The 20,738-nt window shown below is 32.3% G+C and overlaps 1 protein-coding gene across 1 annotated transcript; it reads right to left on the bottom strand.

The window, feature by feature from the left end:
* Positions 1–48: 48 nt before the first annotated feature.
* On the bottom strand, positions 49–20,560 carry LOC140055524 (uncharacterized). The gene is made up of 34 exons (XM_072100864.1): positions 20,431–20,560; positions 18,792–18,905; positions 18,156–18,302; positions 17,521–17,655; positions 17,046–17,141; positions 16,696–16,806; positions 16,091–16,201; positions 15,179–15,286; positions 14,665–14,745; positions 14,090–14,209; positions 13,579–13,686; positions 12,925–13,032; positions 12,578–12,688; positions 12,211–12,336; positions 11,401–11,520; positions 10,922–11,029; positions 10,425–10,532; positions 9,952–10,062; positions 9,411–9,515; positions 7,573–7,686; positions 7,328–7,432; positions 6,918–7,031; positions 6,597–6,704; positions 6,141–6,251; positions 5,827–5,952; positions 5,227–5,331; positions 5,006–5,119; positions 4,748–4,873; positions 4,234–4,350; positions 3,417–3,530; positions 2,980–3,102; positions 2,467–2,679; positions 1,968–2,095; positions 49–1,432 (listed from the first exon to the last, which is right to left on the bottom strand). The coding sequence occupies exons 1-33, from the start codon at positions 20,558–20,560 to the stop codon at positions 1,971–1,973; spliced, it is 3,873 nt and encodes a 1,290-aa protein (XP_071956965.1). The 3' UTR covers positions 49–1,432; positions 1,968–1,970.
* Positions 20,561–20,738: the final 178 nt, after the last annotated feature.

The raw sequence follows: 20,738 nt of genomic DNA, 5'->3' as shown, positions 1-20,738 counted from the left end.
TTAAATAAAAAACAGCTTTACAGACAATTACTAGATCAATTCATTTATTGGAATTAGTAAAAAAGGGTTATAAATAATGATGATTACAAATAAAATTGGTAATGAATCAGTAAAGTCAATAATGATACAGAAACATGAGCATACACATTTCAGTTTGTTTTTACCTAAACAATAAAAAACAATTATTTTACTATTATTACTACTACTGTTTGAATATATATTAATACTGATTTATGCATATTTTAAATTGTATATACAATAAAGTGTAGCGTGTTGAAAGTTTTGGATAATTCAAAATAATATATACCTTTATTATGGTTGGAAAAACCCGGCAGCATATCGTTAAAATATGCTTTGAACATAGTAGTGGCGGTCATAAAAACGTATTTAAAATTACATGCTATATACATTATTAATTACACTATCTAAAACATCTTTATTTGGAAGAACATAGTTTTAGGCCTATGTGGGCTCTATGTTTTCATCTGTGTAGGCCTATATTGGCTGTCTTACTTTAACATGTTTAGTATCAAAAAGATCATTAAAATCTTATTATATTTACCTAAAAATACATACTTGATGTTCTGTTAAGAGTAATAGACACATTTCTTGTAAGAACAATCTAATATTGTATTTATCATCGTAATACTCAAGTCAGTAGACATCTTGAAATGATCAAAAGCAACCCAAATCAGCGATCCGTAACCAACAATGGTTAGGCCTACAGAAGGCTTTCTGTTGGTAAATTTCCATAAAATCCAATTACGGAGTTTTAAAGGAGAAAGTATCAATGCCTATACCGTTTTCGTATTTACATTGCTCGTTTCAAGAAATCTGCCAATTCGTAACAGCCACTTGTGAAAATTAAGGTAAGCAACTTACAATACGCCCTCAATAAATAGTAAGTATTAAAGAAATGGTACGCCCTCAATCTGCACATCAAAAGTATGGTACTCGGTCTTTTTTTTACAGGAGCGTTAACTGCTTAAAACTTTCAACGTTTTTTTTAAACTTACTATATTATAGTTTTATTTATAAATAATTAATGTAGCTACAAACTAAAGTTATAATACAATTATCATGAAGTATAAATAATAAAAAATGAGTATAGAAAATAGTTCAAATCATGTAATTACAAATTACAATCATTCAAAGCGCTTAGATTTTTTACAGATTTAAATAAGCCTATGGTATAGAATTTATCTATTTTGAAATGTTCTTCATTTATAACCACTTTTAATTCTAATTATTATCATAATAAACTAGCATAAAGATATCTGTAATGTATTTCCAAATTATGCTTATTTTATTTGTTATAAACAATAACAATAAGCTGATAATTAGCTGAATAACAACTTTTATCTTGCATGTTAGTCTTGCATATCTTCAAGGTGTAATAGTTTGATTAACAGATGAAAGAGAGCACCATCATCTTAGATGAAACCGATTATATGAAAGAAAAAAAGTGTTACTGTTTTGTAATTAAATTTAAAATATGTATATTAATTTAATTTTGAATATTATTGTTGATAATTTTTACTGTACAATTATAATTTTAGTCCGTTTATCATTCAGTTTTACTTATAGCCGAGTTAATTATTATTTATGTTTAGTAAATCTAGCCAGACGGGAAAGTAGTAGAAAGGTCGAGGTAAAGGTAAATAATTTATGGTTCAGTAATCAGTCACATAGGTTGGTTTAAAACAATCTCTTTTTTGGAATATGCCATTTTAATGTCACATAATAGTTATTCACTTTGATCAAACACTGGATCGAAAAATAGTATTTACCTGAAAAAATGTAATTCAACTTTATCAAAACTGCAAAATGGCATTTATTTAAAGTCCGATTTTATTAATCTTCATTTTTCATGTTTTTGGGGGACAATACATCTTTAATAAATCGTCCGAAAACATTAAAATAAGTGTAATTGTTATTTTTTTCTGCTGCAGTAAAATCATACTTACAATTTAAACTGCCGGTGTTTCACAGTTGTACCCCGTGTACGAGGAAGGACACTCACAGTAATACGCGTTTCCAGATGGTATGCACACGCCATTGTTTTGACATGGATTATTGGAGCACGATGGACTTACTGAAAAAAAGTCAAATTAAACATTTTTTTTATTGAATAATTATATTTTTTAAATGGTTCAGATGTTTGTGCTATATTAAATCCATAACATTTTATTCGTATTTCCAAGGTTGTTTTTCTGTTTGTTGTATTTTCTTATACTACTTTTTAAGGATTCAGTCTTAAAAGCCGCCCTGTGAGGAAAATGTTTTACATAAAGCTGGACGTGCATTAGAATCATTCATTTTCACAATTAAATAGCACTTTTTATTTATTTATTAATTTCTTTATTTATTTTACCATCTAAATAAAAGTTGTGTTATAGTTACGAAGTAGAAGTTCTGACATCTAATTATTATGTTATTTCTTCTATTTTCCGATATTTTCCTTACCATTTTCATTTTGGCATTCACCAGTATTTACTATTGTGATTGTGATTTGTCCAGTACAGCTTGCGTAGTCCAAAAAACAACCGTTGGAGTATGAAACGCCATCACTTCCACATACTATTGCTATCTCATCTGTGCATGCTTGAGGACAGGAACAGTCGCCGTTCATACATAATGAACCAAACAAACACGTCACACCCGCACAGTTTCCAGATACTATAAATACAAAAAAATGTGTTACGAAAATGGATCCAACCCAAACGACATCACATCGCACGTCATGATAAATAAATATGAGCATGATACGAACTGCAACTTTTGTTTCAAACATGGATTCGATGCGAATCTTCATTTGATTAAATTTATTTACTAGAAAGAAAAGAAATACAATAACGTACAATAACTTCCAATAAAGCATTAAACGGTAAATGAAGTTTTAACATTATTTTTATTTACTATACACTGTCACGATATGCTTGCTTAATACAAAAATGATGTTCTGAAATTATAACTTACCGTCTTCACAGTTGAAACCTTGTTGGACTTCAGGGTTGGGGCAATCACAGAAATAATAGTTGCCAGAAAGCATACATATTCCACCTGATAAGCAGGGGTTGTTTGAGCATAGATTCGATGATACTAAATGCATTAAAAGACAATGTAAACTGTTAAATATTGATTATCATAGCATATTTTTGTACGATTTGTAGTATAAAGTGTTTTAATTATGACGATGTTTCATTACTCTGGTTACAGCTCTAACTACAATTTGGACAGAAAATGCTATAACTGTTTACATTTCATTAAAATATAAATAACATCGAATGCTCTGGAATATCGTAAAAAGTTGGTTTGTGTTTGTATGTTTGCACAGCTAAATGTTCCCTGTACGTGATCTTATTCCAAATGAAAAAAATAATACAATATTTCAAGAGCCATTTTTTGAGATTTACCTTGTCCGCAAGTATTTCCCTCATATCCGAACGCACATGCACAAACGTACGTTGACCCGGAAATAGAACATGTACCTCCATTTTGACAAGGGCTTGGATCACAAGGAGTCGAACCTGTTAAAACACATGTTTGTTACGATTTTCAATACACACTGGGATTATTGTCGAGTAATTAATGGTACGGATGAAAAATGCAGTAGACTTGAACATCAATAAAATCAATTTAAATTTGTGTTTTAAATCAAAGATCTTACTTATTTCAGTTTTCAAAATAATGATCAAATGATGTTTACGCTTATTTGCTTAAATCTTAGATGACAAAGTTCAAACATAACTAGTTTGATAATAAGGCCTCAGTTTTTGCCTTAATCACATAATAATATCAATTTATCAATAATCAAACAATGTTTTGGATATTGACATTTAATAAGGCTGCTAATACTCAACAGACAAACGCCGATTTCCATAGTCATAGTTAATCATCAGTCAGTGTTTAGCAAGAAAGAGGTTAAATATTATACAAATAATGAATGTTTATGAGTGCAATGGTACAAATAATGGCACTTGGTGAATGATGAAAGGTTATATCAACGAGGCAAATTACACGAATACAAAACATTCATTATTTGTTTTATATAACATCTAGACGTTTTTTTTTGGTACACAAAAATGTTTCAAAAAGTACTATTTAACGATCGTTGAATAGTGCGTACTATTGCACGCCATGTGACCCACATTCGTCCAATCAAATGACAGGAATTTATATAGGTGTTATATAATGTACAATATGTGATTGATTATTACTGTAACATCTTACTTGATGAGTCGCATGTAGGCCCACTGAACCCTGGTGCACACGAGCATAGATACCAGTTACCCGATGGTGTACATACACCCCCATTCATGCACGGGGCGGTACTGCACAGGCCCGTTCCTGTAACAAAATACAAGATTTAACAACTGAACATTAATACATTGCAAAATTCAGAAAGCAATGGAGGGCGCAAAATTTACTTTTTCGACCTATATTGAAGATACAGATTTTTTTCAACGATTTTCGATTTTCTTGAAACCTATATACCAAATTGCAGGACAATAACCTAAAAGATTAGACGTTATCGTACAACACACAATTCGATAAATATATAAAGATCGGTTATTCGAGTGCATTTTGCTCTTCACATCAAAAGTAAAAAAACAGTTTATTAGGTCTACCTATTGAAGGTTTCCTAATTTTAAAATCCAAATCTGACGCTGATTTTCTAATAAATTTAAACACCTTTTAGCACCTGAAAGTTCTAAGATAGTTTTAGTATGGTGTATTGTCTTACCTGGTGAGAAGATTTCACAATTTGTGCCCGAGTATTCTGCAGGACAGGTGCAGGCGTAGTTAGAATTTTCTGTGCTGCACGTACCGCCATTTATGCATGGGTTACTTAAGCATGGATCACTTTCAGCTGAAAAAATACAATGTTAATAAAACTAATATTGTTAATCTTCGGTTTAAATTAGTCTAATTTAAAAGCTAATGCACAGGAAATGAATAGGCAATGCATCAACGAAATAATGCTTAGTTTTCAAATACTCACGGGTTTCACAATTAAATCCAGAAAATCCCATCGGGCATGCGCACATGTACCAGGTACCGGATGGCGTACAAACACCACCATTAAAACACACATTCCCAAAACAAATGCCTCCATCTTAAAAAAATTAATAATTATTATGAAAAACAGAACAAAAACAGAGAAAAAAAATTCATGTTGGAATTTAAATTATGAAATTTATGTAAGGTGTTTATCTCACTCACCTACTATTTCGCAATTGTCCCCAGAATAGCCAGTGGGGCAATTACATTCAGTTGTACCGTCTGTAGATTGTACACACTGTCCTCCATTTTGACAACTACATGTACCTTTGAATGAACAAAAATATGTTGATTGAAAATGTTTCCAATTTATGTCCAGCATTGTGTTATACTGTATTAGTACAAGAGTATGAATTATTGTTTAGACAGAAATATCATGTCAATTGACTATGGTATTGGTGGGAGGCACAATGTAACTATTATTTAAACCGGTTCTAAATGACAATTATCAACAACATTGTTACTTGGCAAAATGTAAAATATGCATTACATGTTAAGTCAGTGTTTGTTTCTTTATCCACAATGTTCAACTTCTTGTGTATTTTGTTTTTTTTGTATTTTTGTAAGTAAAAACATACTATAATTATTGATATAGAAACATTGTCGAAAAAAAGCTTATTAACATCTCGAGTTAAATGTATCTTTAATATGAGCAGAAGTACAAAATAGCCTGCACTCTGTTGATCTCATGCATTTTGCCAAATAATATCTGTAAGATTCTTAGTGCTTAATATTATTACAACACTAGGCCTATTTACATACCTATTTCACATCGATCTCCGCTATAACCAGTGTTACAAATGCAGAGGGCACCACCCGTTGCCTGTGACGTAAAACATGTTCCTCCATTTTGACAAGTCACAGTCAGACAGGTCTCAATTCCAGTTTCTGTGGATTAAAAAGTGTAAAAAATAGATAAAAAACATGATCTAAAACCATAAAGATTTTGGTTTAGTCAGTTTTAGTTTACGTTCATTAGCATCTCATTGTAAAATCAAATCAAGGCATCTGGTTGCTTGCATTATCAATATCAAGATGTCATCACTGTTAATATGCGTATAAGTAACATTACATACCCATTTCGCATAGATTTCCGCCATAGCCAGTTGGACATGTACACATAGCCTGATTGTTCACATCTAAACTACACACCCCACCATTCTGACAGTTTATTCCTGAACAGTCAGCTAAAGTAATTACATAATGTTAATAAACATTATTTGCAAGCATGTATTTGTATAAGAATTATGGGTTTAAATGAAATACAGGAGCTACATTGTGAGCTACATTGAGCTACATTGAGCTACATTGAGCTACATTGAGCTACATTGAGCTACATTGAGCTACATTGAGCTACATTGAGCAACATTGTTAATACAATCATCTTAAGCATAATACAAAAGTAAACATTTATACAAAGTGAGAATTTTGTTTATAACAAGTTACCATTTCCTAAATGAAAGTTTATATTTTATCTTGTGAAGAATACATCTTGATTAAATAAATAACACACGTAATGAAACATTACGTACCTATTTCACATAAACTGCCTGTGTACCCAGACGGACATACGCAGACAGTCTGACCAGTGGAGTCTGAGCATATACCACCGTTTTGACAGTTCAATGTTGAGCAGTCAGCTAGATTAATAACAACAAATTAGAAATTTGATTAGGCATAGATGCATCGGTAACATTTGAGCTGAAAATGAATACGTACACAGTGAGTGACATATGTTGACAACACGCATGCTTGGTAATACTATTAATATTAACAACTACTCGGATACCGCAACTCCACACTACACTGACAAACATAAAGTGATTTTACTTAAAACAGTAATTACAACTTACAAGTTGTTTGACTGCAGTCGTCTCCAGTATATCCAGTGAAACAATTGCAAAAACCATCACCACCACTGGTTATCAAACAGACTCCATTGAAGCATGCATAATTTGTACAAGGTGCTGTGTGGGAAAGAACATAAATGATGAATCAAAAATAGAACTACTTCAAAACGCTTAAAAAAACCATGGGTGGCTCCAGACGAGAAAGATTATCGAAAATAATTTACATACGGTAAACGGTACATATAAATGTACGTATAATTTGATAATATCCTTGGTCGACAATGGTTGGTTAGATTAGTTTATTTATTATTGTATTAAGCTATTTAATTCATTTATCAAATAGGTTATGCTAACAGTTTTCTAGAAGCCAGTCTGAATGTCTTGTATTATTTCGTTAGTTATTTCGTACTTACTAATTTCACAGTTTGTTCCCGAATACCCAGGTGGGCATTCACACAGAGGTGAACCATTTACAAGAAAGCAAACACCTGAATTACAGTTAACATTTTCACAGCTACCTGGAAAATCAAAGGAAAATGGAAAACGATGTTAACAAAGTGTCTTTATTTAAATTTATGTAGTCATTGTGTCAGATTTTAATTTTTTTAAATCATAACCATTAAAACCTAAATTTGAATGTGATTAGAAATAAGAATACCTGCAGTTATATTGCAATACTGTCCAGAATATCCCGCGTTACAATTACACACTGCGACTCCGTTTTCTATTATGCCACAAGTTCCAGCATTACAATTAACACCAGAGCAAGGAGCTTTAAATAAAATAAATGTGTCATCTACTGTACATGCTGTAGCAATTTTAAGATATATGTTTCAATATTTCATCTCATTTTGTATGTAGTAACAGATTGTAAGACATTATACGTATTTCCATCAAAGAATATATATCACAAGAATGAGTATTCCGCGATTTTCCCTGTAACAGTAATATTGTCCATGAGGTAGGGCGCCGCCATAAGTGTGGATGTATCTGGGATGTATACAACTTTTTGTGACGGTTTCACTAATCAAAGGCTGGACCACCGGTAGTATTTTCATGATAAAAAATGTTATCAACTACATGCTAACATCATGTTAAATACTATTTAGATATTTAATTGTTCGTTTTATGCAATTTATTTAGTAAAAACTGCCGTATAAACAGTTTGCTTTATCAACCGGGCGCTACGATAGCGTGACCGGGCGTGTTGGTGTTTACGCGTTTTCACGTAGGATAGTTTAATAATATTCCTATATTTAACTTGTTTCTGGTAAAACAAATAAATGTTAATGACATTTAACATTTTTTCCTATTAATAACATGTATCTTATACTAATTTATATCATAAAAACAATACTTAATTTACCGGGCGTAGAGTAGTACACGGGCAATGGTAAAGAATAGGCCGTGCTGAGTAACGATTCGTTGACTTTTGGTGTTGCTGTGTTAGGCCTTTTTTGTGAACTAACTTAGCATGTTAGTAAGTAATTGTCTGTAAAAGTGAATGTACACTATTTGTTAATAAATATGTATTATAAAATAGTTTACAATTGCAAAAACTATTATCATAATTCTATTTAATGTGACATGTATAATATCTATTAAATCAAGTATTATTTAGTATGTATACATCCGCCCTTATGAGGGCGGGCATCACTCACTAGAGCTCTCTGTTACAAATTTCTCATGCAAAAATCGCGGAATACTCATTCTTGTGATATATATTCTTTGTTTCCATACACTGGCTTGCTTACACTACACTTTAAGATACTTGATACAATGATCTCCAACAACGTACAGTAGAAAGATATGGTATGTACAATATGGAGCGTGGTTATGAGACATTAATAGTTAAGTGGATTGTCATCAGTATAGCTCTAGAAAAATTATTTTATTTTATAATCTTCTCCTGATCTTGTATCACTTGATATGTATGTAATGGTTGTTGTTTAGAAGATTATTTTGTTAAAAACACATCAATTGAAAAGCTAACAATAAAATAGTAGTGTTGTATTTAAATAAAATAATATATTATTTAATACTTTCGTAAACTTTTCATTAACAAGGCCAACAGCCATAAATCGCGTGCTCTCAGAAAAAAATGAACTTTCAAAAAGTAATGTACATCAAAACAGTTCAAAAAGTACAGAAAAGCGATACAACGCATAGTGATACCGGACCGACAGACAGACCGACTGACCGACCGACATAATGAACTATTGAGTCGCGTCCACGCGACTAAAACTTTCAGAACAAGAGGAATGTTTATGGGAAGGTTGACTGTAAGTGAATATTATACAAATTATGAGTGGAATGGTACGTGGAATGGTACAAATAATGGCATGAGGTGAATGATAAAACGTTATATTTTCACAAATGGTACGCGAAAATCGAGACAAAAAGTACTATTTAAATGGTGCGTACTACTAATCGTCCATTCGAATGACAGGAATTTATTTAGGTGTTATATAATACGTATCATTTAAGAATACATACTGATTTCACAGTTTAAGCCCGAGTATCCGTTTGGACACTGGCATTCTGCTTCTCCATTGACCAAAAAACAAGGTTCTCCATTACAGTTGAAGTTTGTACATACAGCTGAAAGATATTATAACATTGGTAGAAAATTATATTTTCCAAATGATGTATGTGGGATAAAATACACGAAGCAATAATTCTTTCGGTATATTTAAAGTATTTTTTTGAAAATGTTGGCTTTTATTAAATCAAAATACATTCATTATGTACATACATACAATACTATTATAGCATGTTTATCCATCTAAATCTTAATTTATAATGTTGTTGTTAATTCTGGATTAGAAAACATGACTTAGATTATTGATACATTTATTATGAAATTGTATCTAATGCTTTAATGCGTTTGTATATTACTGATTCGGTAACAGTTTTAACCTTGTGAGATGAGCATCTTAATGTTGACTAATAAATACTAATGATACAGGTTCTTACAAAACAGTACACACGATATGCAAGATACATTTTACAACACATATAAATTAGAATAACTTACATGAGAGACAGTTATCTTCAGGTAAATATCCATCTGGACAAAAACATATTGCTTCTCCTTGACTAGTTAGAGTACATGTACCACCGTTGCAGTTAACATTGACACAGGAACCTGTCAACAAAAATATTATTAAACTTTACCGTTTTGTTTTTGGGATCGGTAGAGTTAGGGAACGAAATATCAAATGGTATATCTCCTTTAAACTTGAATAAAGAGAGTTAAAAGGAATAGGAGGAGATAATACATCTTGTTAAATTTGTCATGATTAAGGAAGAAGTCACTATTTTTTCAAAATAAATGTTTACACATCATCTATGGTGTATGATGTAATCATGAATTTAATTATAGTTATGACTCGTAAAGACAGCGTTTCCAAATATATTTAAGTTATGATTATATACATGACACTTACTGTAAGTTACGATTATAATTAGGCTCAGTAATGAACTAACACTAAAGGAGGCTAAACTTACTAAATTCACAACTGTCGCCAGTATAGCCAGCTGGACATTCACAAGTTGGAAGATTATTGCTATCAGCTGTACAGGTGCCTCCATTGCAGTTGTAATTACCACATACATCTATAATTAGAATTGAAAGAAAGCTATGACCATCTGTGTAAACGCATTATTGAACTGGTGGAACCACTAAGGCAACCATTCAAGGTATAAATAACCGGAATATAGGTATGAAGTATATTACTTTTTTTTTTGTGGGTCACCTCTCCAAATGTCAAGCGAAGTCATATAAACGGACATTTCTGTAATATGCGGTATACTTTTCAAAGGCAGTGATAAACAATACATTTAATCAAAATCAAAGTTTATACTTCTTTTCTTTGATATCTTCTTCGCGTTTAGGTCTACACATTCGATAACTTTTGCCTAACGCCAAGAAACCGAATCAATTGTCATGAAATTACAAATGAGAGGGTCTCTATACCAAGTAGTTTAGAATTTTGTTTACTTACATGTGTCACACCTATCTCCAATATAACCAGCTGTACACATACATTCTACTGTGGATGGTCCTAATACTAAACAGGTTCCCGTGTTACAACTAATAAGGTCACATATATCTGTAAACATAAAGAAAGCAATGTTATGTTATATACACCAATAAACATTACTGTAGCTTCTATTGCAGAGGAAGTTAGAAAATGAAACACATGCATCGGCATCTATTAAAGAGCGTATTCAACTGGTAATATACAAACACTTGCGCAAAATAGCTCAGTCGAATACGGCTGTAGTAAAATGTAGATATTGGCGTTGTGCCAGATTTGTTTATATCTGATAAAACCATACATCTCTAGTCAAATTTCATTTCGCGAAAACATTAAACAAGGTAGCACAATGGTTTAACCCAGTATACCAGATATTAAACAGTTATAATTATTATATCAAATTGATTTATTGATCTATTTATAAAATGTATTGATTGATTTACATCCTTCACAACTGTCTCCATAGTAGCCGTCTGGACATCTGCATGTAGGTGCACCAAATGAATTCACTGAGCACACTCCTGCATTACAGTTGTATCCAGTACATGCATCAACAACAATAGCTGAAATAGAATACATGAGAATAACAATGATAACTATTCGGCGTTTTATTATTATTCATTTTGCTCTACCAATACCACGGATTATGATTTTTTATCGTAGCTTCAAACGGTCATAATTAAAATTATTAAAATTGTAAAAAAACTGTGTCTTCTTAATTGTGAATTATATCTCCTTTAATTTGAAAATATTTTGAAGTCGAAATAATGTTAGTATCCATATTTTTTATTAGGTTTTTACCTCTAAACTTTATTATTACAATAAAAAGTTGAACTGAATTTGTGTCGATATAGAGGGCGCTCAACAGTTAACGTGAACCAAAATGTGTGACGATATAGAGGGGGCACTTCAACTTTTAAAATTCAAAACAAATATGACGGAAACTGAACTCTATTTAATTTTCTTACAAAATATTATTCTACTGAAAGTTTAAATTCTATAATTACAATAATAATTATAAATTCATCCACATTCATATATCAATATAGAGGGCGCTAACAAAAATAACGAACCAAAAATGCCAATTATTCAACAGCTGTAGGGTACTGTATCATAAGATTTTGTTTTCTTTTGCAATTGTTGATTTGAATGTTTGTCAAATTAATAACAGAAAGAAATGAGTTAAACTATGAAAACTGTAAAACCTTATTTTTAAAACAAATATATTAGTGTTAATGATTTTTATTACTTACGATCGTCACAATATTCCCCGGTGTAACCCTCTGTACAATAACACCTAGCTTCACCATCTGTCTCCATACGACATTCACCGCCATTGTTACAAGTGATATTTGTACAGTTATCTTCATCAACGTCAACTAAGATTGAAATGCAAGCATTAGTGAACATTTATTTTACTTACTTACCTATTTACGTATTTCTTAGACGTTTAGAAAAACAAAAAAATTGACCATTTTCAAAAGAAAATTAAATAAATATTATTATTATTTAGACACATTCTTATAACATACTCGTCTATAATGCCATCTAGTTCTCGGGTTTTCTACCCTCGATGGACGACGTCATTAGCGTTGCTTTAGTTGCAATTAAATTACTTACTATCGAGACACGTGTCACCAGTGAATCCTTCTGGGCAATCACATCTAGCGTAATCTTCTGAAGCAATACATACGCCGCCGTTGTAGCATGTAATATCCGCACATGTAGTAGCTAAAATAAGTATAGATATGTAACACAATTAACGTCAATTAAATTAGAATTGATGGAAGAATTAGTCATTTCTGAATTTAGGTTGTGTCAATATAATATTTGTATTTTTTAAAATGGATTCACTGGAATCATTTTACCTCTATGGGAGAGGCATAATGCATAGGTAAATGGGTTTGATTTCATAAACACAGTGCTTAGTGGAATTATTTTAAAAGATGTGATGCATTTATACGTACGAGTTTGGCAATCAAGTCCTGTGTAACCGTCTGGACATGGACATTGCGGGTTCCCGTTCATATCGACGTAACAGTCGCCATTTATGCAGAATTTATTGTCACAGGTACCTGATGATATCATTATTATTAAAATATTATAGTGATTAAAATGCATGGTGGTTTTGGTTTTCTACAATTCAATTGGAAATATAATTAATTCTACTGTACAATGTACAGCAATATATATTCTACAGAAAAACGTGCTATATTATGCTTATCCAAGTAAGCTCTACTGATGTAGTACTGCTGTACTACAGCTGCTAAGTTACCTCGTAGTAGAAATGTTAATAAATACTTGTGTTAAACTGTGTTATGGTAATTCTATTCATTTATTGAATTTGATTATATATGGTTTGTTAGTTTGTGAGATTTGTAAGGCAACCTTTCTCCCAAAAAAACAGCTCATAAACATACCCTTATTCTGCTACGTAGACCCAGGTGTTAAGCGTGAATCGTGGCCCTAAGCCTTACAGATCATACGTACCGTATACGTAGTAGCGAGAGTTATGCGACACACTATGTTAAAATAACCATTGACCACTGGTCAACCACTGTTTTAAGTGCCATAGTAGGCCTATGGTTCTCTAAAAATGTAAGATGCAAACTATAACTCACTGTTCCCACAGTAACTTCCATTATAGCCAGATTTACACACACATTCTGCATTGCCGTCATTGTTAATGCTACAGTTACCATTTATGCAAATATAATTCTCACAACCACCTGATAATGTTAATGTTTCGTTAATAGAAGCATGTTATAAGCGCCAAAGATATTAGCCTCTTACATACGACGTTTAGTATTAAGATATATTTACCAAAACCTCAAATTTGCACGCATGTTACTTACGAATATCATTTTATAAATTCAGAAAATTTTTTTTAGAAAAACTAACGTCTTAATAAAAACAATATGGTTGTACAACTTATTTTTTACAAAATATTAAATTTATTAATTTAGGTTTATATTAGAAAGAGAACAACATAAACAGAAATGTATAAATATAAAAGAAGAATTGGTTATGTTGTATTAGTAATTAATTTAAGTAAGCCTAGTTTTGGTAATTTTTGTGTTATTTCATAGTAATTTTGTTATTTTATTAGAATGATTAAAAAACGAAACTTACTTCTTTCACAGCTTGGACCAAAGTATCCTAGAGGGCAACTGCATGCAGCAACCCCAGTGACAGCATCTCTGACACACACTCCAGGTCCACATGATAATTCATCACACTCTGGTTCTACCTCTACGAATGGAATTATAATAATATGTTTTATTTTACTACAGTTATGTCCTAGTCACAGTGTATTACCTCCAATTTGGCTTTCTCAAGCAACACTTTTTGAATATGACGAACAAATTCAATTTCGATTAAATTCAAAATAGCATTTATTTACTTCCTTTTAAGATTGAAACAATAATGGAATAAATAAGGAATAACATATACAAATAACAATAAATCTGGGGACGGGGAGGAAGAAGGTAGGATCCCAGAAAGATACAAAGAAATGTGTTGATACATTTAGGAAATGTATTATTGAAGCATGTCTCTAATAATAATAATAATAATAAAATGTATGCTGTGTGTAAATGAATTACGGTAATCTTTGATTTTTTTGTAATCAGCAACAAAATAATGTTGTAACATTTTGTAAAAATCAAAAATAAATATCTAAATATTTATTGAGATTATCTTCTTACCGTCTTCATCGCAATACGCATTTCCGCTGCTGTCAATTTCACATGTAAATCCATCTCCACAAACAACTCCATCACATACGCCTAAGGAAAATAGAATATTTTTTAAAATCTGTGAAAAACTGTAAAGATAAAAGAATATGGAATAAAAGGAATACATCCCAACCAAGATAATCTGGAAAGTATTATCATTACCATTTTCAAATCGATACATTATTTAAAGTTACATAAAAATACATACATAAGTTTAAAAGTGGTGCTATTGGTGAGTTAATCGTGAGGTCTTATTTATCGTTACTTGTGGTGGTGGGTTTAGTGTTGGTAACGTTTTGGCTAAGTGATGGTGGCCCAGTGGCAGTGATTCTTGTTGCAGGTGTATTATTGTGTAGGTTTGGTTCTGGTGAATATACAGTTTTTTTGCATCTTTTCTTCAAAATGAATTCACTAGAAAAACGTTTTAATTACAATTTGTTTTTTTAAGTATGCATTTTAGATTACTATTATAACCAGAACTTACTGGTTGTACAGTTACCGCCGCTGTACCCTGGTCGACAGATGCATACTGGGTTACCATTAACATCGACGGCACAGTCACCATTGCACGCAAATCCATAACAAGCGTCAACTTAATTCAAAAATTAACAAATTAATTATCAGCCAGTTTAAAGTACATTCAAGTAATTTCTGTATTAGATTGAATTTAAGATTGACCTAAAGACTGAATTTAAGATTGAATTTAAGATTGAATTTAAGATTGAATTGAAGATCGAATTGAAGATTGTATTGAAGATTGTATTGAAGATTGACCTAAAGACTGAATTTAATATTGAATTTAAGATTAAATTAAAGATTGAATTTAAGATCAAATTAAAGTTTGAATAGAATATAGAATTGACTATTACATTTAAGATTAAATTAAAGATTGCATTAAGGATTAAATTGTATTGAAGATTTAATGGAAACTTGAGTTGAAATTTGCAATTAATGTGACTGATCAATAAATTAACATGTTTTTGCCTTGTCATAGTTTTTAACAAATTGACAGAAACTATCACAAGGTAGATCTTTATAAATTGTGTTTTGCTTCAAACTCATTTATTGTACGATAAGCTAAATTTTGAGAGTGCTGTGCTGTGCCCATAATAATTTAATTAATGCATTCTATGCGCCTAATATGGTGATTGAAGAGATATGCAAGCTATAGTCTATAATTACTTTACAAACTTGAAATTGTGATAATCAACAAATTTTAAAATTGTATATATGCCATCAACTTTAAAGCAGTTTTTAAAATATATTTATGAAGGCACAAATGCATAAATGAATAGAATTGTAAAAAAAGTAGCTTTTGCCCAGACATGCGCAGTAAAGGGTTACAGTAGGTTGAAATTCTTCCAATAAATCACTTTGAAAAGATTCTTTTACTTACTCATAGAACAAGTTTCACCCGTATAACCAGCAGGACATTCACACTCCATAACACCATTCTCATTTTGAACACAGAGGGCACCGTTTTCACAGTTAAGCTCATCACACTCATCTATTTGGCATGCATAGGATAGTAAAGTTACGAAGTAGGAAAACTGTCACCGAAATGGAAGCATGCATTTAATAGAGTACTAAAAAAGCGATATCTCTACCTTTTTACGTCCCTCTAATAATAACGGTTAGTGTGATGTGAATAATGTTTTCTCCACTAGGCGAATCCAAAGCTGTATAATCACATTTGTATTTTCATCTCTTTGTGATGCAAATAGTGGTGCCGAAATAGAAACAAAATAAACCAACCAATCAATTTTGTTGTCTGCAAATGTAACAAATCCTCCCAGAGAAAGAGGAAGTGGGAAGATGAGGATAACTTCTCTGTAAGCACCAACGATGGATGCAGGCAAAAGGCAAGCAATCAGAGTTAATTAACGTTCGATTCGTGTGAATGAATGTACAGATTCGGCTAGTGGAAAAACAAGTTTAGTGAAAACGATTCAATTTTTGCTGTAACCTTTACCAGTAGTATTAGACATACTAATAACTTACCGACCATACAGTCGGATCCACTGTACCCAGCAGGGCATACACACATAAAGTTGTCCTCCTCATCTGCCTGGCATGTAGCACCATTTCCACAGTTCAAACCTGCACATATATCTACAAAAATACAAAATAAATATATGTTAGAATTATTAACTACTTCAAAAGTTGACATTGTATTCATGTATTGTATTTATTTGTGGTACTACAATTATTAAATGTATTCTTTTATATATAAAAAAAGGTTAGAAATAACAACAGCCATCGACATACAGTAATAAAATATATATCCACATTAACCATGAAATGATTTAAAGCAGTGAAAGCCTGAAAATAAAAATTAAATTGATGCTTACCAATTTCACAAAACGTTCCAATGAAACCAGATGGACACTCGCATCGGCCAAACGCACACATACCACCGTTTTGGCAATTTAACTGGGCACATTCATCTAAAAAAGAAAGACTATTACTTTTAAAACAATTGTGGTTCCACTCAACTAGTTCCATATATCCATAGACTTTATTTTAGTTATAAACTGCACATGCTACTATACCCAATTCCTGAATTAAACACTTATGTTAAGTCTGAACATAATCTTACGACATCAAAACCACTATTCATTATTTCATTGTGTTCTTCAGATCTATTTAGCTAAATTTAACTGAAATATATATTTTTTAGGCGACTGGACTTGTTCTAATTGATATTTAAGTTACACCGTCACTGTTAATTTACAGTACTAGAATTTGAAAATACACAAGCCTCTTCTGAAAGTGAATTCTACCTTCAGGTGATATGGGGAATCTGTAAATTATACATAGTCCTACCTATTTCGCAATTTTGACCACTGTAGCCCTGTGGGCAAATGCAATTCCCGTTCACACATAGTCCACCATTGAAGCAGACTGTTGTAGAACACGGATCTGGTGTCGGTTGTAATGTGGTCGGTTGAGGCGTTGGTACTGTATGTAAAATGAATGAAAATGTGTTAGTATATTCTTGTTTTTCCCCTTCTGCATTGGTGTTTATATAAAGGTAGCGGAGAGTAAAATATCGTCGCAGACATTTTTAAATAACCATGAAATATGAAAAAAATTTTAAAATGTGTAAAGTAACTTTATGTGAGAATTTATGACAGAAAAAGTGCTGTGAAGTTTCAGATAATGACTTTGGATTATAATTCTACATACAATTCCTACCAGTGCCATCACAGCCAAGACATTATAAGGATAATAATTGGATCTTAGAATGAATTTATTTAGAAAATTACATTTTAGAAACAACATAAAAGTATTAAGCTAAGAATAAAGTTAGGTTTATTACTTGCCTTTGTTAAATATCAATTAAGTTTTTAATTTACATTATGAACAAGGAGACTAATTTTATGGAGAAACCTCACATTTTTCATCGATATTACATACATCAGAACATTGCAAGCAATCGAGCAAAAACAATACCTTACCTGTTGGTGTTGTCTGATCAGGGCCACCAATTTGACAGTTTGTACCAGAAAACCCGGATTGGCATACGCACTGGTAAACACTTTGTCCAATGCCATGAAAGCAGGCAGCTCCATTTAGGCAAGGGCCACTATCGCACTCATTAACATCTAAAATAGAAATTGATTATGTTTTTTGACAAAGTCTCAATATAATGTAATGAGTTTCGACGTGTTCATTCTGAACGTAGGGGAATGAGCTGTTAGGAGCTCATTATACTAAGCCTAGGCATTTCCACGCCGCCGGCTTTATCCTCCCTAGTATTTTCAACCAGGTACTCATTTACAGCTGAATGGACTGGGAGTTGTCGGGAAGTAAAACGTAGAAAGGTCTTTTCCAGTTTTCGTAAGTAATAATGTTTCTGAACTAGTTTTACCAGATAAAAATAAACATAACTATCAATTAATTCATTGTGGTATTCAAAATTACAAGTAATGAAAATCATTATATTTAATCTGTTAATACCATGTCACGTTGTTGTTATACTGGGGGATGTTCTATGAGAGGTAACAGTACCAAACGTCACAGAATATTATTATAGAGTTTTTTTATCATGCGGGATTGTATCGTATCGTTGAAGATAATGTAATTAAAAATACCTGTTTCGCAGCTATTTCCTGTCCATGCCACTGGACACGTGCAAGTAGGTGATTCTGAAGAAGTATCACAGACACCGCCGTTCAAACAAAAACCTTCTGGACATCCAGCAGATGCTAGAAATTTAAAAATACCATTTAATCTATCATTAATTTGTTCTTTCTTAACATATGATTACACAATTTGTTTCTATAATTATATTTTTACACTGTAAACGTGGGGTGATCTCTACGTACATATAAAGATAAAACGGAAAACTAGTCTCACTTAAGCATTATAGGCTACCGGTACCCTACCTTCCGGTAAGGCATGCTCGAATCATTGATATTAAGTATACATCTAAATAGGGATGAGTAAAAATATTGAAATATCTAGGAAAACTACACTACGTGTAATTTGTGCACATAGGGGCTGTCATTTATTGAAAACGAGTACTGTTATTTCTCTTCGGGGATCGCCCGAGAATCAGGATGGAAAAAGCACACATAAATCTTGCTGATCTCGCGTATTTATTAAGTGTTTGAAAAAAGAAGTTGTTGTAATCGATGGAAACGGGTACCGTAGACATGTATTCATTGCTTGTATCCGTAGCAAGACACTTTACTTACGTTCGTCTCTCTCCACCCAGGTGTATAAATGGGTACCCGTTAAGATCAAGACACAACTTTGCGCTGATTACTAGATGCATTATGGGAATGTATTTCCATACGTCTTTGATCCAAAACAAGGTCAACAGCCATTAAGTCGCGTGCTACAATGCATAGTGATACCGGACCGACAGACAGACCGACAGACCGACAGACAGACCGACAGACCGACAGACAGACAGACCGACATAGTGAACTATACTGACCGAAATTACTGAACATGTTTAAAAATGTTGAAATGTTTAAAAACATTTATATTTTTTTAATTTACACGTGCGTAGCCTGTCACTTTTGACGTGCTCGTATAACGTAATTTCGAGTTGAAAAGTAAGTCAAGAAAACAGAAATCGGGCAAAAAGAGTGCGCAATAACATTTAACGCGCAGTGCGCGCGCAAAAATATGCGCACTCATGGCAATTTTGTAAACGCTTAAAATTGCCTGAAACGTACTCTTATTTCATCGAAAATAAATTTTGAAAATTTTAAGCGCGCGTACGCATGCGTTACATGCGCTACGCACGTAATTGTATTGCCATATGATGATTTATGCCCTGAAATTTATGAGTACCAAATTTTATTTAATTGTGATTCATGGTTGTGAAGATATGATTACAAACGTGATTTCGTTAAATCGTGCGTAGACCGCGTAATTTTTTATTGCGCACCGTGAAAACATAACCACATTGATTCCTGGCCATAAGGAATATACTGTGAAAAATTGACCTAGCTAGATTAAACTGATATCAAGATAAGGTCAGAAAGCGATAAAACGCATAGTGATACTGGACCGACAGACCGACAGACAGACAGACCGACAGACAGACAGACCGACAGACAGACAGACAGACAGACAGACCGACCAACCGACCGACATAGTGAACTATAGAGTCGCTTCCACGCGACTAAAAATTACTGGGGTAATACTGTTCAGCGCTTAGAGAGGATTCACAACATTAGGCGCTATAAATCCAGGATATTATTAGTATTCACTCACTTTGTGTTGTCTCACATTGGTTGCCTGTGAATCCAGATGGACAAATACACGTGAATCCGCTGGTATCTGCTGTGCATATACCTCCATTTAGACATGGATTACTAGAGCATGTATCAACTGAAAAAACCATGGATAATTTTTTTAAAGGACAAAATATTAAGTATAAACTCTTTCAATTACGGTTTTATCAGGTATTCGACTTTTTCTCATTCTCACAGATTTCCTCATCTTTATCGTTTCAAATCAATTAATTAAATTTCAGTATAATTAATTCTAAACCAGCCGGTGATATACTGAAATTTAATTAA

The sequence above is a fragment of the Antedon mediterranea genome, chromosome 7 (genome assembly GCF_964355755.1).
Source record: "Antedon mediterranea chromosome 7, ecAntMedi1.1, whole genome shotgun sequence".
Taxonomy (NCBI): domain Eukaryota; kingdom Metazoa; phylum Echinodermata; class Crinoidea; order Comatulida; family Antedonidae; genus Antedon; species Antedon mediterranea.
Note: the sequence above shows the minus strand (reverse complement) of the source record. Positions and strands in the feature narration are given on the sequence as shown.

Excerpts from the sequence above, each read along its gene's own strand:
- LOC140055524 (XM_072100864.1), bottom strand. The coding sequence starts at position 20,560 with ATGGTTTTTTCAGTTGATACATGCTCTAGTAATCCATGTCTAAATGGA. Across the intron at positions 6,252-6,596 it reads AGGCAGTTTATGTGAAATAG|CTGACTGTTCAGGAATAAAC; the intron begins GTACGTAATGTT and ends TAATTACTTTAG. Across the intron at positions 2,680-2,979 it reads AGGTTTCAACTGTGAAGACG|TATCTGGAAACTGTGCGGGT; the intron begins GTAAGTTATAAT and ends TTGTATTTATAG.